The 19,179-nt window shown below is 40.8% G+C and overlaps 1 protein-coding gene across 3 annotated transcripts in view; it reads left to right on the forward strand.

Annotated features, from left to right (window-relative positions):
• The window catches only part of PFKP (phosphofructokinase, platelet), a 54,309-nt gene that overhangs the window by 32,478 nt on the left and 2,652 nt on the right, over nucleotides 1-19,179 (forward strand). The window contains exons 13-21 of one of the 3 annotated variants that reach the window (XM_077936766.1): nucleotides 2,753-2,899; nucleotides 5,082-5,152; nucleotides 5,787-5,874; nucleotides 6,772-6,924; nucleotides 12,310-12,462; nucleotides 15,103-15,267; nucleotides 15,605-15,666; nucleotides 17,216-17,327; nucleotides 18,658-18,757. In XM_077936766.1, coding sequence (XP_077792892.1) covers nucleotides 2,753-2,899; nucleotides 5,082-5,152; nucleotides 5,787-5,874; nucleotides 6,772-6,924; nucleotides 12,310-12,462; nucleotides 15,103-15,267; nucleotides 15,605-15,666; nucleotides 17,216-17,327; nucleotides 18,658-18,757 — 1,051 coding nt within the window. The remainder of the gene's footprint in view (nucleotides 1-2,752; nucleotides 2,900-5,081; nucleotides 5,153-5,786; nucleotides 5,875-6,771; nucleotides 6,925-12,309; nucleotides 12,463-15,102; nucleotides 15,268-15,604; nucleotides 15,667-17,215; nucleotides 17,328-18,657; nucleotides 18,758-19,179) is intronic. The other 2 variants (XM_028750215.2, XM_028750214.2) reach the window with 2 other exon arrangements.

Consider the following 19,179-nt stretch of genomic DNA (forward strand, 5'->3'; position numbering starts at 1 on the left):
GAAGACGCTACGTGTTTTGTTGAGAAAGCATCTAAACACACACAGCAGGTTGTTCAGAATTTTGAAAATGGTCTCCATGGAAACATCTATGGACTATGGACTTGTATACTGAGTTGAAGCCTGGCAGGCAGTGATCTAAATTTTGTAAATACAGCATTTTGTAAACAGTCTAAATTTTGTAAACATTGCCATGTCTATTTCCTTGTTTAAACTACCAAAATACCATTTTTCCTGAAAGGTCTAGGCCTTTCTCAGATAACCAATTCCATGTCTAGTTGTGAAATTCAAAGGTGTCCCTAACGAGAGGTACTGAATGCATCTATATACAGCAAGCTGTGTTACAGTGGTCTACAAGCTGGTCAGCTGAACAGTATTTCAAAACAAGGTTTTTTGCCCAGTGCTAATGTATGTCGGGAGAAATGTACATACTGGTTTTGCAAAATGGCTCAGTAAGTGGGAAATATCTGCAGCTACAGTTTTACTTTTAAATCTTTCTGTTTTCTTTAACAGGGTGATATCTCATGTAGCGTATGTAAAAAAATAAACAAATAAAGTGACTAACCTTAGCAAGGTCTTTTGCTTGCTAGGTTGGCAGGCTCTATTATTTTTGCATGGCAATGGGATTTGATATATAGTTATTTTTGCTTTTCGACTGTGCACTTTTTTGCTTAAAGCTGGACAACCAGTATGCTCTTCAGTTTTGCCACAACTTTGATTTACACCAAGCGTAACTTTGCAGAAGCTTTAATAGAGCGAATAAGACGTGCTTCTTGTGAAGTTGAAAGAATTCTCCAGAAAATGCGAAAGGTCCCCATTTATTGTCATGGTCAAAAGGTAGAAAAATGCCATGCATTTCAAGAATCGCTTGAAATACCGCATGACTTTTATACTCCTCATTTTCAGTTCTGCTATTTTTATATGACTTGGCATAGGCAGACATGGTCCTCTGAAAATACCCCTTGTTGTGAGGCCTCCTCATTTTCCATACAAAAAGTGACATAAATGGCTACCAGACTCTCCAGCAGGGCTGCCCTTTTTGTGATTAAGAAGGTAGAACAAGCATGAGCAGGTTGTGCTTTATTTGCTGTTTTCTGAGACTCATAAGAGGAAGATCATACATTAAAATGGCCTTGAAGTGGCTCTCATTTTTCATTTATGCCACAGAAGCTGGCAGGCTTAGGAGAATTCCAGCCATTCTTGCAACATTTGCAAGCATGAATTAATTACCAGAGACCATGAGAGCCATAGGGAAGGAGGGATTACAAGGGAACCAGATTTCCAGGGAGGCACTCCCAACATAAGCTTCTTTCTTAGAAAGTACAGGAGAAAGATTCTTCAGGAACATGCTCTTTGCTGAAATGCTGTGCAGAGGCAGGCATAAGGCCTCAGTCAGAGGGGTGAAATATAGGCCTGTGCTTTCCAAGAGTCCAAATTTTCTCTCAAGGGGGCTGGTAATTGCCGATTTAGTCAATTGTCTAGATAAGAGTAGACTAGCCTCCTTAAAGACATGCTCCTTAAAGACATGCTCACATTCCAAACTGCTAGGTTGGCAGCAGCAGGGACCGAGCAATGGGAGCTCACCCCGTCACGGGGATTCAAACTGCCGACCTTCTGATCGGCAAGTCCTAGGCTCTGTGGGATCAGCAAGTCCTAGGCTCTGTGATTTAACCCACAGCACCACCCGCATCCTCTCATGACAGTTTATCTGAAAGCAAAAGAGATGATAGTGGTGTTCTGTTGATCAGCATTTTGAGTACTTAGGTTACAGAACTACAAGCAATAATTACTTCATTAAATTTGTTTCCACGAGAATGTGGTGCTTCCTTGAGGGCAGTAGATGAAGAAATTAAACATCAATATGAAAATCAAAATCTTGTAATACAGCATATAACCCATTGTGACAGACTGTATTCTCCTCAAGAGAATTGCTTGTGGCAATTGTGTAGTTTGAAGTTTGTATTTTTACGTTGTGAATTGCCCTGCAATCTTCGGATGAAGATGGTATACAAATTTAATAAATAAAAATAAAATTCATGTTCTACCTTATGTACACATCAAAGGTGCTTAAAAGGTGCTAGAATAATGTTATATCCCACACTTGAGCACCCTAAAGGCAGATGATATGGCAATAGTTTTATAACACTGAAAAGAGAGGTTGTCAAATGCCAAACTGATAGGGTTCTCAGATACTTTAAAACATTGTTAGGTGCTGGCAATAATGAATCAATCGCTTGTGCCATAGCTCAACACAATACAGCATGTGGCATCACATACTTTGGTTGCAATGGGCCAAGGAACAACATTGCACAAAAGCCATGTATGCATGCATATGGTTATTTGGGTTACAATTCCTATTCTGTATAAATTTGTTTCTGTATGCAATGCATGTGCTTGTTTCTCTATGCTGGGTTATTGTTATGCCAGAATCTGGACTGGATAGTTCAATGCCTCACATTTTAATTTGGACCTGCTGCTGATTGCAAAGAACTGAAGGCTCCCTGAGTGCTATGAAGGGTTGACCCCACAATCTAAGATTAGTTTTAAAATTAAGTTTTATATAATGTGATGGGGTTCAGAAGGTAAGGTGTGTGTCTTGCTCTCTTTTGATGCACTTTTATATTTTTGTCACTGGAGATACGGTTAGCAGCAGGCTAAAAGGTAAACTGGATGTTCAGATTTACCGCTTGATGATTCCTTTTTCCTGCCATGGGGTTTATGTTCCTGACTATATTCTCTCTCTCTTCTGCTGCAGACTAACTTCAATGTAGCTGTTTTAAATGTTGGTGCTCCAGCAGCTGGCATGAATGCTGCCGTTCGCTCTGCCGTGAGGATCGGTATAACCGAAGGACACAAAATGTTTGCTGTCACTGATGGATTTGAAGGCTTTTCTAGAGGGCTGGTTCGTATATACCAAAAATTGTATGGGAAGTGTTCCAGTTGCTGGAAATCACAGGAGGGAAAAGAGTTATTGTGCTCAGGGTCTTGCCTGAAGGTTTCCCACAGGCGGCTACTGTGAGAACAGGATTCTGGACTGGATAGGCCACTGGTCTCATCCAGCAGGCCCTTCTTATTTTCTTATTCTTAATTTTGTTTTAACTTGCCCTCTGGCAGGCCCCCATAACTTAATTTTCCAGCTTTCAAAATGCACTTTCATACAAAGATTGCAATTCAAAGAAACCAGAGCTAGGTTTTCCACTGATAGATACTATGCAATGGGAATGGAGAAGAGAGGGTCCTCCTTGGGGAGAACATATGTTGACTGCAGAGATAAATTTAATGAAATTTGTTATGGGAGGGGTGTTTGTGAGGTATTTTTAGAACACTAAACACAAGTGACCAACACCACCAAACAACACGGAGCAGGAGTCTTGTTATGACAGATGGATATTGTGCATCTCCCACAGGAGCTCTCCTCATAGAGGCAGTTTCAAATATAGTAAAAGCATAACGGTTTGATCTATTTTTGCTTGGATTGCAGCTAATTCTACCCCCCCCCCCTGTACGTCTTCAAAAATACCCTTAAAATCTTCTTGAAGAAGAAATGATTAACTATGTTTACATGAAGCGTTTGCTTCTTTGATACTTCGTGAGAAATCTTCCATATCAGAGTCAATATACCGTATTTGGTCTCAAGGATAGCTTTGAAGTGACCTTGGCAAGAGGCCATATTTGGCAGTTTGCCTATCCTGGAATAGCTGTGGGAGTATGAAATCTATGGAGATAAGAATACACGCTAGATAACTATTCCTGAAGTTATATCACAAAATCTGTTGTGTTTGATTCTTGTTTCTCAGTTGAGGTGGTGTTTGTTGAATGCTACATTTATAGTGTGCCCAGTCCTGGGACTCCTGATGCAGCATGCTTATGAGTCTATAATATATTATATATGTTAATATAAATTGTTCAGAAAAAAACCAGATTGCCTCTTCGTTAAACAGGTAGAAATTGGCTTGAACATTTCAGAGCATCTCTCAACTGCATCACATTGTGACACTTGTTAGGACTGCAGAGTGGTAGTCAACTTAAGTTTTACTCAGAGTAGATCTATTGAAATTAATGGATCTATCATTTCAGTGTGTCTTCTCTGAATAAAACATAAATTAATACCACCTGCAAAATTTCATTCCCAAACCATTGACGAGTTTAGGCTCAGTCTGCTTTCCACCATAAGGAGAGACCATTGCTCAAAAGTACTAAAAATATAAATTTATCTGTAGCTTTTATTATTATTTTTATTTATTAAATTTAATAGACCACCCTATACCTGGAGGTCTCTTATAAGAATGCATTTGGACTTCCATTTTGTTTAACCCATTAGATAAAGTTAGAGCTGAGCCAAAATTTATCAGAAGACATTTTTCTGAGATTTTTCTTTTTCTGAACCCCCTCTACTCCAGAAAAAAGAGAAAGCCACTCCAAATGTTCTGTGCCATATTTTTGTTGGAGCCACCATTCTCTGTCCCTCCATGTCCTTGAATGGCACTAGATCTGGGGCTTTGTGGAGGACACAAAATGGTGGCCAGACTACCAGCACAGTTAGCACTTGCAACAACAGCAAAACACACACATACACCATTGTGAGAGTGGAGAGAAAGAAACTGTGCTGTTGCCATTGCTAATACCGATCCACATCTCGGAAAAGCTGTCGCTGTCTTTATCTTCCCCCTGGAAAAATGTGTTGATTTCCCCAGTTTCTCTGCTCACAGGGTGGAGAATATTGAGAGGCCATCTGCACACGAAAAACATCTGAAGGAGTGTCAGAGCCCCGCACCACATTCTGTGACCTGCCACTGTTTTTGTTTCTCTTCTCATATTAAAGGAGTGCAATGTTTTTGTGCAATTGTTCAGGACAGAAGGCATGTAGGCCTCCCTATTTCATTAGATGGTACCCTTGTCTATTATCCTCTCTGGAAAAGTGGAAGTCGAAAACTGAACTGTAAGAAACACTGGTTTGGACACGCTGTACAGTGTAGTGCTGAATGAAGTTAACTTTTGTATCCATTACAGAAATGACCTACAATGTGTATCTAAACTAGGGCATAGTAATTCAAAAACTATGTCTTTTTTGTTTTGAATGATAGATCAAAGAAATCAGCTGGGGAGATGTTGGAGGTTGGACTGGCCAAGGCGGGTCAATTCTTGGCACAAAACGGTAATGTGATCTTTCATACTGATATCTTTGAGAAAATTAACTTTCACTTGTGTGTGTGTGTGTGAAGATTTATATACAGACTTGATGCAGCAGTCAATAAAGGGGAAATTTTTGTGAACATTGCTAATGCAGACTTTGGAAGGTCATAGGGGCTGCAGAGCGAGAGAAGAGGACTGTGAAGTCCCATTTCTTGAGCAGATCTGCTCATGCAACATTGGATTCTGCCTCATAGTTTTAATTAATGCTTATTATAAAAAGGGAGAGAAGACTTGCTTAATGGTGTGATAGAAGGACCTTCTATAACTTGATCCTGAAATTTAAATCTTTTTACCTCAGCATGTATTATAGATATTGTAAAGGGGAAAATAGAATTTTTTTAAGGAACATAATTAATTTGCAGTTACATTTTTTATGAGGCATAAAGTGTGTGTAGGTCAGACAATGTCAACCAGTCATCACAGGAAGCAAAGGCTTTTCACAAAGTGCTATAACGTAATAGTTTAGAGATTGGGTGTAACCTTCAAAAGTAAGATGTGGAAAAACACTTAGTGTAAAAAATTATAGTCTCTTTTAATCATATAGCCTTAAGTGCCCTGCAAAAAGCCTTTTTAACAGAGATGTGTATATATTTTAGTGCACTCCCTGGAAAGTATTTGGAGAAGATTGCAGAACAAATGCGAACTCATAACATCAATGCCCTCTTGGTAATTGGTGGATTTGAGGTATGTCACTTTGTTTTGTTTCCCTTGTGAATTCTTGTTAAATGAGCATGTAACAGCTGAAACATTGTAGTCAACGATTAATGCTAGAATTTAGATTCCAGTAAGACCAGCAAGATTATTTAATTTAAACCTAACAAATCAGTTCACAAGGTTCCAATATGTTAAATGTCTAGATATTAACTAAGTTACGTTGCAGTTATGTAGTAGGAGTTGGAACTCTATGTGCGGTTTCTATTTTCATGTTTCTTATTATGATTAGAATTATGCAGTGGGTATTTTTTTTAATGAATTGCATTTAATGAATATTCCCACAGCATGGTGCCAATTCTGAAAGCCAAACTCCTGTTCAGGAGTCCAACTTTCCTAAACAGGGCTTTCATAAACCTGTTATTTAATCAACATTATTGATATACTGATGTCATCCGTGTAGGATTGGGGGTGGGGACCTTAAATTTGTAAGATTTTATTCTCTGTGTTATACAATACTTGGAGGAATGCTTAGATGTATTTACAGTATTATGTTGTCTTATATATTCTGTTTTGGCCTTTCCTAGTGTGTCTCTGTGGCTGGCAATAGATAGTCGTTTTCAAGTGCATTGAGAGAGAGGCTTCACTTCCCATCTAGTACACATTTGTTTCTGTTCTACTAACATCTGCAGTGAAACAGAATTTTGAAACATTGCGAAAGCCTGTTTACCAAATGTGTCATGAGCAGTGATTCCCTCTTTCAAATCACTTTTGACTCTCTGGAAAAAACCAAACAAACCACTATTTCCAGCATGTGTGTGTTTGTGATACAGTAATCAAACCCCTCTGCCCAAACCCCATCCATGTTGCAAGCCTTGTCCTCTTGTTGTCCCCTCTAATTCTGCATTCGTTACCACATGTGCCCATCAGGCCTACTTGGGACTTTTGGAACTGTCCGCTGCCCGGGAGAAATTTGACGAGTTCTGTATTCCCATGGTTATGGTTCCTGCAACCGTATCCAACAATGTACCGGGTTCTGATTTCAGCATTGGTGCAGACACTGCTCTGAACACTATCACTGATGTAAGTTTCTCTTCTCTTGGTGCATGCTCACTAACATAGCTATCCCAGGTGCTGCTGACCACGGCTGGAGCTGGAGACTTTTGTGAACCAGAACGCCCCCAAAACATGATTGTGGCAGAAATGAGGTGTAAATACATGTGCGTGCACGCTACACAGAGAGAGAGAGAGAGAAAGAAAAATTCTTTGATTAGCCCATCGATTTCAGAAAGTTTGAAAACTACATTTTTACTTTATTCATTCATACAAAAATTATATTGCACCTTTCCAAAAATTTGATCTTCAAGGGTTTTTACAAATACTTAAAACAATGTAAAAACATATATAATAATGGATTCAGTCAGAAAATAGCAGCGAAGACAGATAACCATTAAAAGCTCAATTTGGCATCTAAAAGATTGTAATTATGAATTTGGGTGAATGGTTTTAGTTAATCATCACTCTTTGGCTATTTACTCTCTGAGGATAGAAAGAAGCCTGTTTATTTCCAGGACACCTCCAATGTGCTTGTGCACATCTGTGTGACTTGAATTCATGGCTAGCATGCTCAGGATTTCTGATGGAGGATTTACCTTTTTAAATAGAATTTTCTATTTCTGTTGCAAAGCACTGCTGCTTCTCCATCTCCAAGGGCACTTGGTGTAAATTTTCCTCAAGCAGCTTCTTTTCTCCGTTCTGTTTGGCAAACTGTTCTTTCTGGTGTCTCCAAAACATTTTATGATTTGTCATACATCTGCTTTTACATGTGTTGAAAGGCAGAGCATCCCTCAGCAACTTGCAATGAGCTATATAAATCTTTAAAGAACGCTGTAAAATTTACATGTTTGATTGTAACAGGTTTCATAGGTGCTTTATTAGATGCAAAAAAAGAGAGACACCAAGAGCTCAAAGCAGTTCTGCTTTTTCCTGCTGATGTCATTCTTGGCAATTAAAGTTTCCTTCCTCACAAGATACTTAACGTCTTTCCAGTTCTGGTACATAACATTCTCCACCTCTAGTTTTATAGGCAAACTAAGGTGAGTAATGGTCTCCTGCATGTTTCTTGTTATCCTCTCTGCTTCATGGATTTTCTTGGGACCTGTAGATTACTTTTCTGAAAGAAATGGTTTCTCCTTCTTTTGCATTATGCTCAAAATGCAGATGTCACCAAGTTGGACTAGACTGTAGGTAGATGGTAGTTTCTACATTTCTTTCAGTAGAAGCTGAACCATCTTAGAATCGCTGTGGCTTCTATACGAGGGAAGCATTGTGGCTGGTTTAGCATTTATTTTCTTCGGTCAGTAGTTCTCAAATGGTATTCCAGTGGTGGTAAGGAAGAGAGATTTCTCACCACTGTGATCTTCTGCTACCACGTTCAGCCACTGAGGATTATGGAATGCATACTCCGTTTCCAACAGGTACAGCTTGCTCCACACAGGAACTGACCATGTGCCCTAAAGATAACTCAGAATCCTCTGCAACCTGGAAGATGTTGATGAAGAAAGGAAGTTCTAAATCACTGGCATATATATTGCTTCCAGATGGAGGTTTAGCTTTCAAGCTTTTATTTTGGCCTTGGGCATCTGCCCATCAGGCTGCCACCTGTTGTCCGAAGTCAGGAAGTGCAACATAGTTGAGAATTGCAATGTCGTTACCTGTTCTCACCTGTCCTTTCCTGTCTTCATCTGAGATTGTTCTCTCCCAGTCCTCGCTGTTACATTTGATTTTGTGAGATCTTAACCTGTCTGTCCTTTTGTCCATTTTTCTTCTCTCACCATTCTTTTCCCATCAGTTTCTCTGTCCTCCATCTTGTTTCCTTTCTGCTTCCCTCTCTGTCTCCTTTTCTCACTCCCTGCAGCCATCTTGGGCTCAGGAGTGCTTTTTAAAAAGACAACTCTAGTTTACAGCCACCTCTTTCTGCCCATCTGCCTCCTCCACTGTGGTGGCCACTCTGTTGAAGGCCACTCCAGGCCACAACTGATAACCAGTTGAGCAAGTCTTACTGCCCAAGTAACCTTGGGAATAAAGTTACCACGTCATGTTGGAATTTGTAACAGTAAGCAATGTGAAAATTATGTGTATTTGGAGGTGTACCCTGAACATTAGGAAGAGCTCAGATTAAAATTGAGTACAATCCCATGGCCTGAAATTTTGAAGGAGATAAATGTTCAAGAGGGATGAGAGATTGTAGAAAGTGAAATACTGAAGTCATAGTTGCAAGCATTTCCAAGGAGGAGAGAAAATGGGAGACATCTAAATAATTCATTGTGGCTGCACAGAGGTATGGAGATGGAAGGAAAAGCATTTAACTAAGGACAAATACAGTAGAGTGGCTTGAACCCATTAGAACTGTGTCAGGAAGGCTAAATCTCAGAATGAACAAAGGCTTCCAGGTGTTTCTGAACACAACAAAAATGGATTCTGTGTTCAGAGCAAGAAGGTCAAGAAACAAGCAAATTGCCTGTTTAGGAAAGGTGTTGAAGTGTTAACAGAGGATGAAGAGAAGGTAGAACTACTCAACTCCCATTTCAGGAAAAGTTAGACAAATGATATATGGATGGATTTGCAGTCCAGGATAGGTAAGGAAATAGCTGGAGAAGAGAACACATAAGAACTTTAAATAAGTTGACTTCTCCAGGGTCAGATGAAGTACATCTGAAAGTGCTGAAGGGGCTGGCAGAGTTTATTTCAGAACTGCTCTCTGTAATCTTTGAGAATTCTTGGAGAATGTTTGAGAGCCTGGACAGAGACAAACGTACCTATTTTCAAAAAGGGGGGGAAAGGTGGATCTAGAAAACCATAGACCAGTTGGCTTGATGCTGATACCGGGCAAAACTCTAGTCTAGAACATATTATTAAGCAGTCCATCTGTGAGCATCTAAAAATGAATGCACTGATTACTAGGAGCTTTCACAGGTTTATCAAGAATGAGTCCTGCCAGACAACCATCTCCCCTTTACTGAGAGAATGACTACTTTGGTAGATCATGGGAATGCCATGGACATAGTATATCTTGATTTCATTTTGTTGGCTGAACAAAACTACTGTTAAGCAGATTCACAACTGGTTGAACACTTGTACCCAGTGCATGCTTCTTACTGGCTCTGCATCAAACTAGGTATCAGTATAGTGATATGTGTTAGTGTTGGACCTTGACTAGGGAGGCTGGGCTCAATTCCCTATTCAACCATCAGGCTCATTGACAGTTACAAGCTGACATACCCTACAGTATTGTGTGGATAAACTGGATCCTCAATCAATACTTCACGTATGCTAGCCTATGATCCTTGGGAGAGAGGATTGTTTGAAAGCTTAAATAGGTAATACAATAAATCTCCTTCAAACTGATTGTCAAATTCTTGGTTTGTTAGTTCACTAAATGTAGGAACTGGTCTCCACGTTATGCAGAAGGAGTTGTGGAAATTATGGATTGTGGTACTTGGGATAGCTATATTCTTCAATGTGGTCTTTCAAAAACAAAAACAAAATCCTACCTGCACATCAAGGTGATTGTTATTCTAACACTTTCTGTTTGACGTATAAGTTTTCTACAAGTTCTTCTTCCTCCTTTTTCTGATTCAGGGGAATTAAAAAGTTATGATCCTATCCATAGAAACCTATCACCACATTCTGCATAACATGTGTAGTCCAGTTTGTTAAAAAAGGATTCTTTATAGGAAGGGTTTTTCAAATATTAAGTATGCCTCTTCACTACACTTGATGTTTCTCAGTCACACAGACTGCTACTCTCCCATGACAGAGCAGGAAGCAGCAATATCAGTGTGGCACATAACAGTCTAAATGCATTAAGTGCAAAGGATAGACTATAAACGTGAATAAGTTTTTTACATTTAATTTGCAGATTTATAAATCGCTTCACAACCAAAAGTTAACAAACAGGATAAAATAAGATAAAATGCAAAAGGCTACACACTCTGTAAACCGAAGACAACGTAACCATTTCTAAAATCACACAATTAGTAAAAGAAAAGGTCAGACTTCATGGAAATCCTTCTTAAACACAAATATCCTGATTAGCTGCCCAAATGTCAAAATACTCAGGGCATGTCTGATTCCTTTTTTTTTTAATAAATTTTTTATTGAAAGTTTCAAAAGTTTTTTGTAACACAAAACAAAACAAAACCATACAATAAACGTAACAAACATAAAAAACACGTATAATTTCAACCCTTAATTTCTTATATCTTACTTTCCCGACTTCCTGGGCATGTCTGATTCCAGTTAGTAACTCATTCCAGAGGGCTGGAGCTGCAACACTAAAAGCCTGCTTTATAGTGAATACAGTACAATGCAGGAGTGTAGCTGACAGGCACTGTTATTTGGGGAAGGCAATCCTTTAGGTCACTTTGTCCCAAGTTGTTTAGGGGTTTTAATGCTAAAGTAAATCCTTGACTTGTGGTAGGGTTGCCTATTGGCACCCAGTACAGTTCCCTCATCAGATGTTATACGGTGTGAATGGCATGTCAGAGCCAGCGACCTAGTTCTGCACCAGCTGCAGTGGGAGGTTTAGTGCCTATACTTCTGGGAGAAACTTCTTTGAGAGGAATGAATGAATAAAATAGAACCACACAGCCAAAATCTGAAGATTTTCATCACTTGATAGAACACTGCTATATAAAAAGTTCAGTTCTATTAAGTTAGTGCTTGCATCATTCAGAAGTAAGAATTTAAATGCATTTTGTCAGGGATAAATGCATCTTGCGATAGGTCTGCTTTTGACAGGCCTTCACCAATCTGCTTACCTTTTGCTTTGGCCCTCTCACGTGGCCTGTGTTCAGCATTACATGAGAAACACCCTGTCCCCTTGACTTTGGAGATAGAAGAAGAGTTGTCTCATGTCGTGCTTAGCTTTGGCAAGCCTTGGCTTGCTCCACAGCCCAGTGTGATGATATGACTGTCCCTAGCCTCTCTGGCATATACAGAAAACTGGAGAGGAAGATTAGTAGCGCCCACAAATGATGGCCGGCTAGTAAGCTGTGCCTAGCTTCTTCCGTGCTCCTAATCCATTTTGAAAGCTGAGTTTGACAAGCAGGGTATAAATAACCTAAATGGTTATTTTCCTTAACCTTTCAGAAAACAGAACCGTTGCTAATTTCCTTTACTACTAAATGACTTCAATCTTTCTGTGCTTTCCCACTTTCTGCTTGTTTCACCTTTCTAACTTCTGCCGATCTTTCTTCTGCACCAATGCAAACACAGCAACCTGTGGTGGGTCTACACGAGCAAAACCCTTCTTAAAATCACCAGCTTGGGAAGTCTTTGCACCCTCGGAAAGTCAGACCTTCCATTGCCATGCACAAAGAGCCACTAGCATAACGCCTAATCAGTAACTATACAAAGCAAGAGCACCATGCGTGTTGCTTATCATTCCTTGTACCACCACTTCAGGCCTTCGATGGCTGCCTGCAGTTATTTGAAGCACGGCCCCGTTTTGAGGAGTTTTGCATTCCTATCTGCATTGTGCCTGCTACTATTAGCAACAATGTGCCCGGCACTGACCTCAGTATCGGTGCTGACACTTCCCTGAACGCCATTGTAGAGGTAAGACGGAAAATACTTAAACCCATGTCTGCAAGATGAAAGAGAAGAAAGGTTTCCCTTTGGTTTTATGCCACTAAGTTATTGGGGCTGAATCAAAATTGTGGTTTCAAATTCTGAAGGTCACTGCATCAAAACTCCTGAAATTTAGCCAGGATCCCATGCACCAGATCTCAAGTAGGATGCGCCATAGGTTTGTGCACAGGAAGAAGTCAAAATGCCAGGTTATGCTCCCAACCGTCAATCATTTTAGCTCCCTAATTTTTAGTTGCTTTAACTATGCGATTTTGGAGCAGAAAGGTGGCACGAGCATTTAATTGCAACAATTATTATTATTATTATTATTATTATTATTATTATTATTATTATTATTATTACTATTACATCGTCATCAGTGATTTTTTGGGGGGGAAAGGTGCTGGTACTCACCATGAAGTTGTTACAATAAGTGCCACACTTGTAACATTTGGAGAGAAAAACAGTGTTGGTACTGCATAATAATAATAATAATAATAATTTATTATTTTTACCCCACCCATCTGACCGGGTTTCTCCAGCCACTCTGGGCGGCTTCCAACAAAAGAGTAAAAATACATTAAAACATCAGTCATTAAAACTTCCCTAAACAGGGTTGTCTTCTAAACATCAGATAGTTGTTTATTTCTTTGACATCTGATGGGAGGGTGTTTCACAGGGCAGGCGCCACTACCGAGAAGGCCCTCTGCTTGAGTACCCCTAGAAAAAGCTACTGTTGTTGTTGCTGTTATTATTAAAGATACTTCCTTTGTGGTTGCTATCCTCCAGGAATTCAGAAGAGTGTTGTAAGATCAAAACAGAGATGTTAGAAAGGCACAGTCTCCTACAGCTGAAAGCAGTGTTCTTCAACCTTTGGTGGATCACAGCTCCCGTCATCCACAGGCCAAAGATGATGGGAGTTGGGTTTCCAGATGTGGGTGAGTTACAAGGTTGAAGAGCACTGATCCTAGAGGCTAGGGCTGCCAGCTGTGCATCAAACTCCCTCCTTATGGAAGAGTAAAGATGAGCCGGCACAAAGACAGGTGCTTTTGATGTTCTAAATAAATGGGCGCTGTGCTGCCAGGTTGGGGGGGGGTTGCATTCTAGGGACAATCAAAACCACGAGATCTTCTCCAGGTGGAAGAGAAAACTCTGACTTCATAGAGGGCAGTTCTGATGTTGGATTCCCATTGCCTGCAGTGTCACAGCTCCAGATGGTGATAGGGGTGAGAAGGATATGTGTGCTGAGGTTGATCAGAGGAAGGCTGGATGATGATGATGATGATGATGATGATGATGATGATGATAATGATGATGATTTATTGAATTTATATACAGTGGTACCTTGGTTTGCAACCGTTTTGGATTGCAACCACATCAAACCCTGAAATGTGTGTCCCTTTTTTTGGATTACAACCCATTTTTTTTGGATTGCAACCCATTATTTTTTTTGGAAGGCCCCATTGGCGAAAGCGCGCCTTGGGTTACAACCTGTTTTGGTTTACAACCGAACCTCCGGAACGGTTTATGGTTGTAAACCAAGGTATCACTGTACTGCCCCATGCCCAGAAGTCTCAGGGCGGTTCGATCTGAAGGACCCAACACTTTGCCACTCCTCCAACTCTTTCAAGCCAGCCCTGAAGCTGGTGTAGCTCAGTCTCTTTTATTTACTTGGAGGGAAATGTTTTGTTCTTGAAACATAAGAAGTAGGGAGGTGCCCAAGAGCATTTCCACCCTGCTGCAAGAAGCTTTCAGAGGACTGGGTATGCTAGATGTACCACCTTCAGTTCTCTCCCTTCCCTGCCCAAGGCACATGGTCCTATAAAACAGGCAGTTGAAGAAACTGTTAGTTAATATTATGACAATATATATATCACATGTCAGGCTATTAAGTTACCCAACTGATTGCTTTAGAAGGTAGTAAAGTGTAAGTAACCGTTCTATCTGGATCCATATATTATAAAGTATATAACGTCTGTTTCCTTGCAAGTTATATACACCTTATTTCCATGAATGGAACAGTGTTTCTAGAATGGGCCTTTACTGTTTTCATTTCCTACATTTACCCAAAAAATCAGATCTGGAAGGTTGGGGGGGATATATTGTATTTTGGGGAGGGGGCTGCAGATGAAGGGAAGAGCAGTTGGAAATGGTCGTCTCTCTTATATGTACTGAAGAGCAACTTTGGATCTGGCAGCACAATGTTAGCCATGCTTACTCAGAAGTAAGTCCTGTTAAAGTCAGTGGGACTTACTTCCAATAATGTGGGGTTAGGATTGCAGCTCAAGCCTGTGTCATTAGAGGGAAAAGACTTGATCTCAGTCATAGCTTATGTTGAAATCTAAGAATCAAGAGGAGTCATGGATTTTTGCTCCAGAAAAACGGCATTTGTAAGATTTTCTGAAAAAAACTACTGGTTTTTTTATGCCAAGTTTCACCTAATATTGTGTGAAGCATTGCAGATGACATGTGAAAATCTCAGAGAAATGTTTCTGAACTAATTATTTTTAGTTCTCATGGTGCATCATAAAAACAAAGCAGTTGTGCTCCGAATGATACTAAAATATCATCCTTAAAGGATGGTGAGCACTTTGGTTTGAAAGTCACTAATAGACCATTCTTTGCTAGACATGCGACCGAATCAAACTGTCGGCAAGTGGGACAAAGCGACGTGTGTTCATCATTGAAACTATGGGCGGCTATTGCGGCTACTTGGCAAATATGGGTGCCCTCGCTGCAGGAGCTGATGCTGCATACATCTTTGAAGAGAAATTTGATATTCGAGAGCTCCAGGTATGCAGATCCTATATTTTACCTATTGGCTACCTTGGGCTCCATTGGGAGGAAGGGCAGAATGTGGACTGAGCTCAATAAGTAATAATATGTAAATTCAATGTCTGTGGAGCAGGTATATCAACAGATTTATCACTGGCTAATGGCTCAATGCTGCATATGAGAACTCTTCTCTCTTGACTAGAGTTGCATTAGGGGTGATATAAAGTAATGGGATTTCTGTCTGGCAGGCCACTTTAAGGATGTGCACAAAGCAAAGGTTAGCAAAGCAAACCTTTGTGCACAAAGCAAATTTACACCACTTGACTCACAGTCATAAATGATGCATTCTTTTTAGGCCAACGTGGAACATTTGACTGAAAAGATGAAAACCGGCATTCAACGTGGTTTGGTGCTGAGGTAAGCTGACTGCTCACTAAAGTGCACTGTAAAAGGAAGTTAATTTGTTGTTGGGATGGTACTTTGGATGGGGGGAGGAGAAGAATGGCAAATGTCACCACTGGAAAGTGCTGTAGCTCACTGACAGAGTGCAGGTTCAATCCCAGAGTGCAGGATCTCAGATAAAAGGAACAGCAGAGACCTCTGCCTGAACTTTTGGGAGAGCTCTTGCCAGTTATAGGAGACCAGACTGGAATAGTTGGACCAGTAGTCTAGCCTAGTATAGGAGTAAGCCTGGACCAATGGTACCAAATAGTATGGGAAACAGCCTTACTAGAAAAATTAACCAATAAACTAAAACTGACACGGGGACAAATGGAAGAAGACGCCTTCACCCCAGTATGGCTCCCTTTTATCACATACACAGCCCAACAAGACAACAACAAGAATCCATCAACAGCATATGAATCAATATGGCTAACCTGATTAAAAACAACCCCCCCCCCATGAAAACAAAGATCACCACAGCAAATCACAAACAAGTAACCGCACCCTAAGCCAACCCCAATTTCTCCCACCACCAAAGGAACACAAGCAAATAGTAAAGAGAACCTGCACAAAGGACACTGACACAAAACCCCACACATACATTAAGTAAAACAGAAACATTACCACCCGACCCCACCCCTACTCACCATGGCCCCCTCTACCTCTTCCCCCTTTTCTTCCCAATGTAACAGCAATGTCTCAACAAATGAAACTGACTTGTAGAAAATGTAGCTTGAAAAAAGAGACATTGCACATACTCTTGTAAACCAAAAAAATCTATCTATCTATCTATCTATCTATCTATCTATCTATCTATATATATAGAGAGAGAGAGAGAGAGAGAGTGTGTGTCTAGCCTAGTAGAGACAGAGCCATCTCCACTTCCCAAGGGGGCACCTTTGAAAAGTTATGTTGGCTGCCAAGTCAGTTCACCCACCCATACTTGTTGTGGTTGGCAGTGGCAGTGTAATAGCCCACCACAAGCAGTGGCAAAGTCCTTGCCATTTGAGATTTCACTCAAGAAATTTTGGAATGGCAAGCAGCTTCCAGCCGCCACACAAACCAAGAAAAGGCCAGACTGGGACTACAATTAGACCCAAACCAGCTCAGCTGTCAGTGCCATACGACAATACTGAGCCTGATTAAAGGGCAGTTACTTATGCTCAGTCATTGTCTCTCTCCCTGTCCCCACATTGCAGCTGGACAGCTATTTTTTATTTTTTTAATGTAGTGTCCTATTTCAGTTTTGAAGGCGATAAGCTGTAGGGATTTGTACTGACAATTCCCTTCAGTCGTATTTGCACCACTGTTATTGTTACTTGTTTGAGAGTCAAGTTTAGGGGCACGAAATTCCTTTCTCGGTTTTGTTTTCCTTGGTTTTGTTCTTTTAAAAAAAGCTCATGATGTTTGGGTCTGGTCCGTGCGTGGGCGGAAGACTTGGGTTCCATAACGAAAGAAAGGCAGGATATACGTGTAACTCGATAAAATATAAGCCAACCACACTTATGCTTGTGTTGTACAGGAATGAAAATAGTAGCGAGAATTACACAACAGACTTCATTTACCAGCTCTATTCCGAAGAAGGGAAAGGAGTCTTTGACTGCAGAAAGAACGTCTTGGGTCACATGCAGCAGGTAGGCATACCTTACAGATTCTCCAGGATGAAGCAGGAGGCTTACAGTGTTATTCTAGTGCTGCAGTTGTGAGTGCAGGAGCTGGTTTCATGTTTCCTCCTGGACTGGAAACCTCCCAGGACAAATGCTGCAGGGCACATGGCTTCCAGTGCTTAATTTCTGCATCCATCACCTGGGACAAAATCTGCCATAGATGCAAATAGATGCCATAGATGCACATACATCTACATAGCTTGAAAGGGACCTTTTTGCCTACTTCAGTGTTGCAGGTAGTATTACATAACAAATAGCTCCATTGGCAGAGTTGTTGTTGTTGTTTCGTCGTTTAGTCGTGTCCGACTCTTCGTGACCCCATGGACCAGAGCACACCAGGCACTCCTGTCTTCCACTGCCTCCCACAGTTTGGTCAAACTCATGCTGGTAGCTTCGAGAACACTATCCAACCATCTCGTCCTCTGTCATCCCCTTCTCCTTGTGCCCTCCATCTTTCCCAACATCAGGGTCTTTTCCAGGGAGTTTTCTCTTCTCACGAAGTGGCCAAAGTATTGGAGCCTCAGCTTCAGGATCTGTCCTTCCAGTGAGCACTCAGGGCTGATTTCCTTCAGAATGGAGAGGTTCGATCTTCTTGCAGTCCATGCGACTCTCAAGAGTCTCCTCCAGCACCATAATTCAAAAGCATCCATTCTTTGGCGATCAGCCTTCTTTATGGTCCAGCTCTCACTTCCATACATCAGTACTGGGAAAACCATAGCTTTAACTATACGGACCTTTGCTGGCAAGGTGATGTCTCTGCTTTTTAAGATGCTGATTGGCAGAGCAGGAGACTCTTAATCTCAGAGTCGTTGGTTCAAGCCCCACGTTGGGTGAAGGTGGCCTGCCTTGCAAGGGAGTTGGACTGAATTGACCTTTGTGGTCCCTTCCAACTCTACAATTCTCTACTTCTAAGTTTAATAGCATTTAACTAGTTTTAATACTAATTCATTGGTAACACCGAGGCATGAAGATATTAGCACTGGGACCACAGCCATTGAATTGAGGTCTCGCAGCTCTGTATGTCAGTACGACTTAAATTATAACTATCTGATGCTGCACAAAGAACTGTATGTAGAAGCAGTCATTTGTTTATAATGCTGCCTTTGTTCAGTGGAGACCAAGTTCACTGCAGGCGCAGGTAATCTTGCAACCTGGATCCCTAGTTGCTGTCCATGACTATGGGCCATGCCTCAATTTCCGCCTAAGTGTGAGGCAGGAAGCCTCCTAATTGTTTTGTAACTCTGAACAGAGTCCTAAAACTTCAACTCACTGTTAACGTACGTGTCGAATTTCACAGGGTGGCGCTCCTTCACCGTTTGACAGAAACTTTGGGACAAAAATTTCGGCGAAAGCTGTGCTTTGGCTCTCCAAGAAACTCAAAGAATGCTATCGAAGAGGTAAGGAAATGCTGATGGCATTAAAAAAAATAAAAATTAACTAGTTTAATGTGTCAGCTGCTAACATCAATAGGAAAGTGCCAAACATGTGATACTGAGTCTGTGAGGCACACCTGTTTCTTCTCTCGTATGTTATCACATCGATGAAAAAAGGCTTAGCTGCCCTGTTTTATTTTTCCGTAGCTTGCTGGAAATATTGAAGCCATTATTTCCAGTAATGGCACCTCATTTGTACAATGCTCTTCCAGTTTGAAGACTGGAGTCTTGAATCACTGTTGGCCTTTTGAAAGCAGGCTGTGTTTTGATGTGCTTTTACAGGGGAAAGTATCTAATCCTGCTTGTTTACATTTTTTTTCTTGACTTTAAAAAAGATTTCATCGTTTATATTGCTTGTAAACTGCTTTGCAGGCCCACTTCAGGGC

This window comes from Podarcis muralis, chromosome 12 (assembly GCF_964188315.1).
Source record: "Podarcis muralis chromosome 12, rPodMur119.hap1.1, whole genome shotgun sequence".
Lineage (NCBI taxonomy): Eukaryota > Metazoa > Chordata > Lepidosauria > Squamata > Lacertidae > Podarcis > Podarcis muralis.